The following is a 12,926-nucleotide window of genomic DNA, read 5'->3' as shown; positions in this document are numbered from 1 at the left end:
TTGCTGGGCGTAAACTAATTAAGGTGGTGGGATATAATTGGTTACATAATCATGTTACAATATGTTAGGATTGGTTAGTTAAATTTCAGGAAAATGATTGGTTAAGGAATAGCTAAGCAGAACTCAAGTTTTACTATATAATCTGTAGTCAGTGAGGAAGTGGGTGGGTGTGGGTGTGTGGGGGAGATGGGAACAGGGAATGGGGGTAAGAAAATTGGAATCATGTTTTGCTAAAGGGGGAAATGGGAACAGGGAATGGGAGTCAGGAAGTTGGAATCATGTTTTTCTAAGGGCAGGAATGGGAACAGGGACACAGGTGTAAGGCTCTGTGGTGTCAGAGCTGGGAAGGAGGATACTAAGGAAGGAAACTGGAATCCTGCTTGCTGGAAATTCACCCCAATAAGCATCGAATTGTTTGCACCTTTGGACTTCGGGTATTGTTGCTCTCTGTTCATGCGAGAAGGACCAGGGAAGTAAGTGGGTGAAGGAATAAGCCCCCTAACATCTCCATTTATGACAATGTCATTTGGTGGAAACAGCGTCCCAGCCTGACCACGGAGGTAGACTCCCAAACAGCGGAAAATCCTAGCACAGAGGTAGGCAACCTATGGCACACATACCAAAGGTGGCACTTGAGCTGATTTTCAGTGGCACTCACACTGCCCAGGTCCTGGCCACCTGTCCGGGGGGCTCTGCATTTTAATTTAATTTTTAATGAAGCTTCTTAAACATTTTAAAAACCTTATTTACTTTACATACAACATTAGTTTAGTTATATATTATAGACTTATAGTAAGAGACCTTCTAAAAACGTTAAAATGTATTACTGGCATGTGAAACCTTAAATTAGAGTGAATAAATGAAGACTTGGCACACCACTTCCGAAAAGTTGCCGACCCCTGTCCTAGCACCATGAACTTTTCCAGTACAGCTCATGCTGGCATCCATAAATCAGCTTCTATAGTCCACAATATCAATGGAGTAGTATCCTTCACAGTTTACGTATGCACGTGCTCCTTCAGGAGGGCAAACTATGGATAAATGAGTCCCATAAACACCCCCAGCAAAGTTTGGAAACCCCATTTTCTCAAAACTAGCAGTTACTTCAGGGATATTGTTTATGCCCACCACCTTTGGTTAAATCACATGCCTGATGGCAGAGGTTTCTGAGGCAACCACTTTACTCACAGCTGTCTTTCTAACACCAAAATGGATAGCAACACATTTGTAGTAGTCTGGGGTAGACAGCTTCCTGATGGTTATAGCCCCCTGCCTCTGGACCAGCAAAGCAGCCTTCATGCATGTGTTGTGATGCTGGAGAGCTGTGGCAAGCTGCTCACATGGCTCCAGAAATGTAGCTTTCTGCCTGAAAAAGCTCTGGACCACTTCTGGTCATCTCAGGTTTGCATGACAATGTGATCCCAAAAGTCTGTGGTTTTGGCCCACCTCCAGAAGTGCTGGTCTGCAAAGGGGGTATCAGCAGCTACACCAGGAGTCACGAGAGGCATCAGCCACATCGAGTTTGCCATGTCTGCATGCTCCTCCTTCTCCAACAGATGCCTTCAGTAGGGTCATAAAACACCATCTAAATGTCCACTAGTGTCTCATAGATGCTCTGCCCATATCTTGAAACAGGAGTGGAAGCACATCCAAGACAAGTTCTTCAAATGGTGACTCTTCAATGTTGCCGAGAGTGTGCAGACCCAAAAGACAGCTCGGCAGAATATTTTGGCAGGCTGTGACAACTTCCTGCGAGCTGTGGGGTAGACAGTCAAGTTTTCCCACACTGCACCACAAAGGGCTAAAGCAGCTACAGCTGGGAAGGGCACTAGGAAGCTCAGAATAGGCTGGTTTGACTCAGGTCTGTGTAATGCAGTGTCAACGCCCAAGCATGGGTGAGAGACCTGGGTTCAGAAATTCTAAACCTAGGGTCAATATTTAGTGTGGACATTCAAGCCCAGGCTTGCAAATACTGAACTAGTGGGCTTGAGTCCCCCTGACCCTTCGCTTATATTGCAAAGTAGACATCCACTCAGTTTTGCAAAATCTGACAAGTTTCTCCCAGGAATTCCCATGAAAGTTTAAATTGCAAGAATGTCAATTTCTCTAAATGCTTCAAATTTGATATGTTTTTAGAATCTTCACACAATCTTAAAAAGCACTTAATAAAGCTCCAATAGAATTTTAAATTATTAAAAATAACTTATTATTCCCCATTCATTTGAAGAGGAAACTTCACAGTAATTTTTTTTAAGTTCACCCTACCGAATCAATGACAATCTTTTGTCTGAGACCGAAATACAGAGATTTGCTTGCCTGTGGGCCATTCAAGACACCATAGCATTTTTGGAGGAGCAAGGTGTTTCATCAAAATACTGTGGTAATGTCTTCTTCAATTTCAACTGCTATGCTTTTAACTTCCTGTCCTAAACTCTTGCAGTGTTACTGTGCACTGTGAAACACTGAAACCTTACACTACAATGATGACTAGGTTTCAAATAGATAGTGTGATCCCTAGGTATAGTTTGTAAAACATTTTGGGATCCTTCAGCATGATAGGAATGAATACAATATTTATTGTATTTAAAAGTCACATTTCTAAGCAAGTTGTTACCAAACTTAAAATACTTAAGTAGACCTATTCAAGCTGTAGTGATTTGTTTTTGTTGCATTTTTAAGTCACTGATCTTTGATTTTATTAGTGGCAATGCACATTCTTTAAGAAACGAACAAGTTTCCTTTTATTTGAGCATAAGCGTTCGTGAGCTACAGCTCACTTCATTGGATGTAGCTCACGAAAGCTTATGCTTATGCTCAAATAAATTGGTTAGTCTCTAAGGTACCACAAGTACTCCTTTTCTTTTTGCAAATACAGGCTAACATGGCTACTACTCTGAAAAGTTTCCTTTTGTGACATTAAGACTATGTCTACACTACACAGCTACACCCATGTCACTAAAAGTCGTGCGGTGTAGCCACTGTCGGCTCTCCTGCCAACAAAACACTTCCACTCCCAACAAGTGGCGTTCGCATTGTCGGCAGGAACGCACTGTTCACACTGGCACTTGTCATGGCAAAACTTTTGTTTTCTGGGGCTTGGGGGACGACGACTAACACCTCTGAAAGACAGAAGTGTTGTCGTTCAATTGCCAAAGTAGACATAGGTAAATTGAACTCTGCACTAAGGCTATCTACATTTCCTACAACTGAGCACAATCTCAAAGCATCTTGAGGCAATCTATCAAATACTGGGACAACCATCATTTATTCCAGTTGAAAAGTTGGGATGGGTGTGTGCTAAGTAATAAATATTCTAATTAATGAGCTTAGTCCACTCCATCCAAACACCACATGCCTTAACTAGGGTTCTAGTTCTGTGTCTAAAAGGACTTGCTTTATGCCAGCGCCTGACACTACCTGGCTAGCTAGGTAGGCCTTTATGCCAGCAACAGAAATCATGATCAGTGCACTACAGGGCTAAACACTTTAGCCTAACCCCAGCTTTATGTCAACATTCACTAATCTGAAGACTGGTACTCACTGTCACAAAGCAAAGGTTTACGCTGCAGATCTGCATGCAGTCTACATAGACTTCTTATACCAAATCCCATTATTCTATATCCTACCTGCCATTGCTATGAAACAACAGTTACAAGCACATGACCCATTTAACTCAATGCTCCCCCCACTTCACTTACATAAAATAGAAAACATAACAGAGACAGAAACTCAACAGAGATGACACCTGGAAAGTAATCAGACCACAAGAGTCAGACAGCATTTCTCTGACAGAAGGGAGGTCAGACTTATCCACAGCACATTCCAAACAGCATTTTTACAGGGATCAGAGGAAGTTAGGTGCCTATTCCCCATTAGTCTCACCCTGCTGCAAAGTAAATGCTAAAAACAATAATGTTTGCAGCAGGTTGAGACTATTATCTTGTCAACATAGGTCAGTTCCATTGACTTGCCTCCTACGAATTGCTGGTTTAGAATAACTAATACAGACCCCTTAAAACACTTATCTACCAATGTGATATATGCCATCATGTGCCAGCAATGCCCCTCTGCTATGTACATTAGTCAAACTGGACAGTCTGTACATAAAAGAATAAATGGACACAAATCAGACATCAAGAATCATAATATTCAAAAACCAGTTGGAGAACACTTCAATCTCTTTGGTCACTTGATTACAGACCTAAAAGTTGCAATTCTTCAACAAAAAAAACCTTCAAAAACAGACTCCAATGAGAGACTGCTGAATTGGAATTAATTTGCAAACTGGATACAATTAATTTAGGCTTGACTAGAGACTGGGAGTGGTTGGGTCATTACACAAAGTAAACTATTTCCCCATATATATACCCCCCCTCCATCCCCCACTGTTCCTCAGACGTTCTTGTCAACTGCTGGAAATGGCCCACCTTGATTATCACTACAAAAGGTCCCTCCTTCCCCCCCCACCCCGCCCGCCACCCTCCTGCTGGTAATAGCACTCTCCTTACAGTGTGTATGGTAACACCCATTGTTTCATGTTCCCTATGTATATAAATCTCCTCACTGTATTTTCCACTGAATGCATCCGACAGCTCACGAAAGCTTATGCTCAAATAAATTTGTTAGTCTCTAAGGTGCCACAAGTACTCCTTTTCTTTTTATTTGAGAACCTCTACAAATAAACAAACAAATGGAGACTTGGAGAAGATATGAAATCTTTAACCTATACTGCCATGTTTAGAAGTCTGAAAACAGAAGAGATGGCAGCACTGCTGAAGAAAAAATTGCAAACCAGTGACTTACAGTTAGGGCTATGATTTTGTCAAGGAGATCACTGAATCCGTGACTTCCAGAGACCTCTGTGACTTGAGCCCCAGACGTCTGGGAGTTGCAGGGTCCCCCGTTACTCCTGGCGGCTGGGAACTGCAGGGGCCCGAGCTCCCAGCCGGGGCAGAGGCAGGAGTGCCCAGCGCTCCCAGATGGCGGGGCTCCCGGGAACTCCCGGGGGCCGCCCCACAACTCCAGCCCCCATGGGCACCCTGTAGCACGAAGATGCCGCAGACGGCAGGGATACCCTGGAGCATGGAGCCGCTGTAGGTGGAGGTGGACCCCTGAAGCTCCGAGCCAACGCAGACGACGGGGGTTCCCCAAGCTTAGAGCCACCGGCGGTGGGGGGGACCCTGCAGCTCCGAGCCAGGCCCCGCGGGGTGATGTAGGGAGCCTGCAGCTCCCCATTTTGTCATGCATATTTTTACTAAAAGTCACATACAGGTCACTGGCTTCAGTGAATTTTTCTTTATTGCCTGTGACCTGTCCGTGACTTTACTAAAAACATGCGTGACAAATCTTAGCCTTACTTATAGTAAGTGATCGCCTTCCTTTTAGATATATTTCAAAATGTGCATAGATTCGCAGTCCCATCTTTCTGCACTAAAACCTCTAAGCCCTACAGCATTTATACCTTCAACTATGTCTTAATATTTACTAGCTAATTTTTAGTGTTTTACCACTGCACCTGTATACTTCCTGGTTGCAGAACCCACCTAGATTATATATCTCACCAGCTTAGCTGTTCAAACTTTATTGGTTCATGTACCACATTATGCTCAAATAAATTGGTTAGTCTCCAAGGTGCCACAAGTACTCCTTTTCTTTTTATAAAACATCTTGGGTTTTTAGACAGTGAATCAAAAGCATCAATTATTAATTTATGTCGGTTATGTTACTCAAATTATAGAAAACAATGAAATATGTCAAATGATGTTTTTATATGCTGCTAAATTAAGTCAATGGCTTGATTTTTTAATTTGTCTAATTTGAAATTGCTGCTTAATTCTAATCTGGATTGTTGTTGAACATGAGCCAAAATTTACTTTGTTTACTTTTTACAAAGTTTAAAATCAAGAAAAATATTAAACATTTTGAATAGCTCAGAGAAAATTTTAAAAGTGTCGTTAATAAGAAGGGTGTGCTTGCGTCACAGAATATATAGTAGTTGCTATGTAGACTAGTGATACTCACTAGATACTAGAGAGCTTGTCAGAGGTCCAGTTCTACACTGAGGTTCGTCCTATACTTATTTTTAATGGCAATCAGGGAAAAAATCCTTGCAGAGATACCTAGTGCTGAAGGGCATAAAAAAAAAATCCCAAAATTCTGTCAGGTATCAGGCTAAAGTCCTCTCTTCTTCTTAACCGCAAGTTACTGAGCAGCACTATGTTAAATTCAAAATTGAGTGCCCCACCCTATGACAGTTTAATCAACTCTTCCTTTTCCTTTGACAGGAAGCCATCTGGCCTGATTTCTATTAACAATGGATCCCTGATTCTTACCTGAGCACCAGGAAGCTTCAGCTCCAATTCACCCTAGTTCCAAAGCTTCAGGTTCCCAGATCCCCTCCCCAGTTCCCTCTGAGCCAGGGAGTTCGGTCAGTCCCACTGCAGGCCCTGGCCTCACGGGACAGTCTTTCCCACAGGTCTCCTCCTGCCCTGGTTATTGGACTGAACTTCTTTCCCCTTCATAAAAGGACTGCACAGCTCTCCTTCATGGAGCTGTGCCGTGATTCAAATACGCTTCCCCAGCCCACCAGTATCCAAGCTCCAGCCCCACTACATAGAGGCTCCTGTGGTCTTTGGACTCTTATACTTGGCCCCTCTCCCTCCTCCTTGGAGCTGGACTGTGATTCAGACAGGCTCCCCAGCACACCAATAAGAACATAAAAACAGCCATACTGGGTCAGACCAATGGTCCATCTAGCCCACTATCCTCTCATCTGAGAGTTGCCTGCCAGATGCTTCAGAGGGAACGAACAGAAGAGGGCAATTATCAAGTGATGCATTCCCTGTTGTGCAGTTGCAGCATCCGGCAGTCAGAGGCTTAGGGACACCCAGAGCCTGGCTAACCGCCACTGATAGACCTATCCTCCACAAATTTATCTACTTCTTTTTTGAACGTAGTTATACTTTTGAGCTTCACAACACCGCCTGGAAACGAGTTTCCGGATTGACTATGTCTCGTCTGGAGAAGTACTTCCTGTTGTTTGTTTGAAACCTGCTCCCTATTAATTTCATTAGGTGACCCCTGGTTCTTGTGTTACGTGAAAGGGTAAACAACACTTTCTTATTCTCTTTCTCCACACTCTATCATATCCCCCCCTTAGTTGTCTCTTTTCCAAACTGAACACTCCCAGTCTTTTTAATCTCTTCTCATATGGAAGCTGTTCCATACCCCCATCATGTGTTTTGCCCTTTTCTGTACTTTTTCCAATTCTAACATACCTTTTTTCAGATGGGGCAACCAGAACTGCACACTGCATTCAAGGTGTGGGTGTACTAGGGCTTTATATAATGGCATTATAATATTTTCTGTCTTATTATCTATCCCTTTCCTAAAGGCTCCTAACATTCCATTAGCTTTTTTGACTGCTGGTACATGTTGAGAGGAGGTTTTCAGAGAACTCCAAGATGTCTTTCTTGAGTGGTAACAGCTAATTCAGATTTCAGAGTAACAGCCGTGTTAGTCTGTCTTCGCAAAAAGAAAAGGAGTACTTGTGGCACCTTAGAGACTAACCAATTTATTTGAGCATAAGCTTTCGTGAGCTACAGCTCACTTCATCGGATGCTCATGCTCAAATACATTGGTTAGTCTCTAAGGTGCCACAAGTACTCCTTTTCTTTTAGCTAATTCAGACCTCATCATTTTGTATGTATAATTGGGATTATGTTTTCCAATATGCATTACTTTGCACAATCTCCCCTCTGCTTCTGGTTCCCATCCCAAGGAGCCTCCCTCCTGACTCAATGCTCCCCTGCAAATCTCCTCTCCAGGCTCTACTTCTGATCCTCACCTACCCGCTGGATGTTATCATGTTAAGGAGGTATCTACCTGATTAACAGCTGGTGCCAGTCCACTGCTCTCTTCAGTACCTGTTTCCTTAAAGAATCAGGTCACGGAACAGGGGTTGGCTAGCCCCAGGTTCCACCCCTTAAAGGGGACAGAACACCCTGTTACAGGGTCCCAGTTGCAACAATTTCACACACCACAATTAGTGAACCGCTGCACTAGCTTTAGGATCACATGTCTCATCAAGTCACATAGGTCCATCAATGGCTATTAGCCAGGATGGGAAGGAACGGTGTCCCTAGCCTCTGTTTGCCAGAAGCTGAGAATGAGCGACGGAGGATGGATCACTTGATAATTACCTGTTCTGTTCATTCCCTCTGGGGCACTGGCCACAGTTAGAAGACAGAATACTGGGCTATATGGACCTTTGGTCTGACCCAGTAGGGCCGTTCTTATTCATTTTTATAAGCTCTGCGTGACCTTCCTTGAAAAGAGTTTCACTCATTTAACCCAGCCTCTTGGCCCTGCTTTACATCGCCATTATCATGCACTTAGCTGCAAACTCGCACCATGGAGATGGTATGCTATGCTAGATTTAGCACACACTACCCTATGAGAAAACAAACAGTTTTTCCTTTATGGCCCTATCAGAGGATCTCTCTTTGGTTGCTAAGGAACTACAATTTTATTCCATTATAAATCATTTAAAGCAGCTCAGCAGATGCAGATTTAGTAGGCGGAAAGAGACATTCCATTTTACCAGGAGCATCTCATATGCTGCATAAGGCGTTATATGCCTCAGAAGCTCCTTGAGATACAAAAATTCAGAAAGCAGCTGTGATTTAAAGCTATGGGTCTTGACATTGCAGACAGCATTTAATGTTTAAATAATATTTGCACTGCATGAACAGGTTCTGCTATTCAGAACAGGTTCAGAAGGGCCATCAGAGATTTTAAGTGGGATGACTGATCCAAAGCATTATGTTTTCACAGTAACTATTAGCACAAGTATACTTTTTAAACTAGATATTTATATCTTGGCAGAGAGTAGTTAAAGTGGCAACTGCTGAACTCTGCATAAACAAACAATCTTTTTCACATATAGCCACATTGACTCTCTACGTTCTTCTTACAGAACGGCACTAGATTTCCAGATCCACTTTCCACACTCCAGTATTCAGCAGATCATATTGCTTTTGCTGCTCCAGCGCTTAGGCCGGATCTACACTACAGAATTATGTCAACATAAGACAGCTTACATTGACCAAACTTGGTAAGCGTCTACACTAAAATACAGCTCCCACTGATGCAGTCCACTCACTACACCAACTTAATTACTCCACCTACATGAGAGGTGTAGCGCTTAGGTTATATAGTTAGGTCAACACAGTGTCAGTGTAGACACTGCATTGCTTACATCAACTGTTGCTGCCTTTCAGAAGCCATCCCACAATGCCCTACACCAGGGGTGGCCACCTGAACCTAAGGAGGAGCCAGAATTTACCATTGTACATTGCTGAAGAGCCATAGTAATATATCAGCAGGCCCCCATCAGCTCCCTCTCCCCCACACCTGCCGATCAGCTGTTTCAAGGCATGCAGGAGGCTCTGGGGGGGAGGGGGAGGAGCGAGGGCATGGCTGGCTCAGGGGAGGGGGCAGGAAGGGGTGGAGTGGGGACAGAGCTTGTGGCAGAGCCAGGGGTTGAGCAGTGAACACCCGCTTGCACACTGGAAAGTTGGCGCCTGTAGCTTCAGCCCCAGAGTCGGTGCCTATACAAGGAGCTGCATATTGACTTCTGAACAGCCGCATGTGGCTCCGGAGCCACCGGTTGGCCACCCCTGCCCTACCCTGACAGCTAAATCAGTGCAAGCGCTCCTGGTGAAGACACGAGCCGCCAACACAAGGAGTGTAATGTGGACATGCAAAAACGATTTAATTATTGTGATGGCTGTATGTCGATGTAACTTAATTTTGTAGTGCAGACTTGCCCTAAGAGATCAGGGCATCCAGCGTGCACACCTGCTTCTGTCTGTGCCTTGCTGCTTACCCAGGCGAATCAAATTTATTCTGCTATCCACACACCACCCCGATTCACTACTGCCCTGCCTCACTCTCTCTCAAACCACCCTCAGAAACATACCTCCCTCCACACTAGCTACTCACCCCTTCCAGCTCTACACACCTCACTGTTAATCCCCCCATCTCTTGCTGTTTCTGCTCTCCCTTTCAGCAGCCTCCAGTTCCCCCCACCACAGCCACACTCCTCTCCACTTCTCTGCCCACCCCCACATATCAGCCTTGCTTCCTACCAGCCTCTCTCAGGCTCCTCCCCAGCACCACTGTACCCTGCTCTCACCCTTCACACACACCTGCCCCCGCACCCCACCGCCCATCCCCCTGTCCCTTTCACCCCCCCTTCTCTTCCAGCACCATGCTGCCTCCCCATATATGGGAGGTAGCCCCCTCACAACCCCCACCCCGCTCCTCAGCCCGGCCATACCCTGATCCCCAGCCCACCTCCCTCCCCCCGCGCCCGGCTCCCCTCCCACTCACCGTTCTGCGCTGCGGCGGGACCCGAGATGAGGCAGGCGGCGGCCAGCAACAGGCAGAGCGACCCGGAGCCCGACATCCTCCTCTCAGGCCGGACACAGCGCGACACGGCCTGGGGCGGGAGGGGAACAGCGGCGACACCGAGGAGCGAACAGGGACCGGCTCCGTCCTTCTGCCTCCGACCTCCTACCGCAGCGCCAAGCCCCGCGAGACGCCGGAGCGGGAGGAAGCGAAGCTCCACCCGTGGAGCTGCATGCTCACGTGACAGGCTCTGGGAGAAAGTGACCTGTGTCACGTGACAGCACGGGCCCTTAACCTGCCCGGCCACCGTACTGCAGCCCGTTACTGCCCCCTTCCCTCCCCTCTCCAGCTCAGAGCCCCTATTCCTGCTGCACCCCCTAAGTGCCACCCCCTCCCCAGCGCAGAGCCCCCTGTCCCTGCTGCACCCCTTACTGACACTTCCCCCTCCTCAGAGCCCCCCAACCCTGTTGCAGCCCCTTAGTGCCACCTCCCCTCCCCCAACCCAGAGTCCCCTGTAATGATGCTCCCTTTGGTGGGACACTTCTGAGAGTATCAAGTCAAGACAAATTGTTTAGAGCAGGGCAGTCACAGCCCCAGGGTGGTGAGTCTCCTCCTCTAAGGCAAAGCAAACCAGCCAGACAGAGAGGACTTTGGTCTCACCCCACTGGCTAACCACAAGTCACACAAGCAATTCCCTTAGACACTCCAGTTTCCCAGTATCACCACCAGTGCCACTCATTATGGGGACAAATGGTTATGGAAACCAATGCCCCAGTAAAAGAAAAAAGGTTCTCCCGATCCTAAAGGACCAAGTCCCAGACCCAGGTCAATATACAAATTGGATCTTACCCACAAATCACGCTGTTGCCAATCCTGTAAAATCTAAAGGTTAATTCATAAAAAGAAAGAAATATAAATGAGAGAGTTAAGATTGTTTAGATGAAATCAATTACATACAGTAATGGCAAAGTTCTTTGTTCAGGCTTGTAGCAGTGATGGAATAAACTGCAGGTTCAAATCAAGTCTCAAGTACATCCACAGCTGGAATGGGTCATTCCGTCCTTTGTTCAGAGCTTCAGTTTGTAGCAAATTCCCTCCAGAGGCAGACGCAGGATTGAAGACAAGAGGGAGGAGATGCTGCAGCCTTTTATAGTCTCTTGCCATGTGGCCTCTGCTTTCTTTGTTTCAAAGACAAACTATCCAGCACATGACATGGAAAAACCTTAGAGTTCTGTCCCTAGGAATGTCACTGCATGCCTTGCTGAGTCACAAGGTGTATCTGCCTTCTCTCAGTGGATCAATTCTATAGTTGATGGTCCTTAATGGGCCATCAAGCAGGCTAGGCAGAGCTGATGCCAAATTCTCTGGGGTGTCACCCAGAAGCACAGCACAAGTTTGAAATACAGACAGTATAGAGCCAATACTTATAACTTTAAATACAAAAATGATACATGCATACAGATAATACAATCATAACCAGCAAATCATAACCTTGTCATAGACATCTCACACAACCACCTTTGCTGCAAATATATAACAGTGGTTGCAACAATGATCTATAAAGTCACAGTTTATGTCAATAACGTCACACCCCCTCCTGATCTCTGCTTCAGCCCATTAGCACCACCTACCCTTAAAGCCTGATGAGTATTATTATAGAATCATAGAATCATAGACTATCATGGTTGGAAGGGACTTCAGGAGGTCATCTAGTCCAACCCCCTGCTCAAAGCAGGATCAATCCCCAACTAAACCATCCCAGCCTGGGCTTTGTCAAGCCTGACCTTAAAAACCTCTAATGAAGGAGTTCCCACCACCTCCCTAGGTAACCCATTCCAGTGTTTCACCACCCTCCCAGTGAAAAAGTTTTTCCTAACATCCAACCTAAACCTCCCCCACTGCAACTTTAGACAATTACTCCTTGTTCTGTCATCTGCTACCACTAAGATCAGTCTAGATCCATCCTCTTTGGACCCTCCCTTCAAGTAGTTGAAAGCAGCTATCAAATCTCCCCTCATTCTTCTCTTCTGCAGACTAAATAATCCCAGTCCCCTCAATCTCTCCTCATAAATCACGTGCTCCAGCCCCCAATCAATTTTGTTGCCCTCCGCTGGACTTTTTCCAATTTTTCCACATCCTTCTTGTAGTGTGGGGCCCAAAACTGAACACAGTACTCCAGATGAGGCCTCACCAATGCCGAATAGAGGGGAATGATCATGTTCCTCGATCTACTGGCAATATTCCTACTTATATAGCCCAAAATGCCGTAAGCCTTCTTGACAACAAGGGCAAGCTGTTGACTCACATCCAGCTTCTCGTCCACTGTAACCCCTAGGTCCTTTTCTGCAGAACTGCTGCCTAGCCATTTGGTCCCTAGTCTGGAGCGGTGCATGGGATTCTTCCGTCCTAAGTGCAGGACTCTGCACTTGTCCTTGTTGAACCTCATCAGATTTCTTTTGTTCCAATCTTCTAATTTGTCTAGGTCCCTCTGTATCCTGTCCCTACCATCCAGT

The 12,926-nt window shown here is 45.6% G+C and overlaps 1 protein-coding gene across 1 annotated transcript in view; it reads right to left on the bottom strand.

The window, feature by feature from the left end:
- NPTN (neuroplastin) overlaps positions 1-10,662 on the bottom strand; it is a 103,002-nt gene extending 92,340 nt beyond the window's left edge. Inside the window, exon 1 of the mRNA XM_073363092.1 lies at positions 10,396-10,662. Coding sequence (XP_073219193.1) covers positions 10,396-10,471 — 76 coding nt within the window. The 5' untranslated portion in view covers positions 10,472-10,662. The remainder of the gene's footprint in view (positions 1-10,395) is intronic.
- Positions 10,663-12,926: the final 2,264 nt, after the last annotated feature.

This window comes from Lepidochelys kempii, chromosome 10 (assembly GCF_965140265.1).
Source record: "Lepidochelys kempii isolate rLepKem1 chromosome 10, rLepKem1.hap2, whole genome shotgun sequence".
NCBI lineage: Eukaryota > Metazoa > Chordata > Testudines > Cheloniidae > Lepidochelys > Lepidochelys kempii.
The sequence above is the reverse complement of the archived record's forward strand: the minus strand, read 5'-3'. Positions and strand labels throughout refer to the sequence as shown.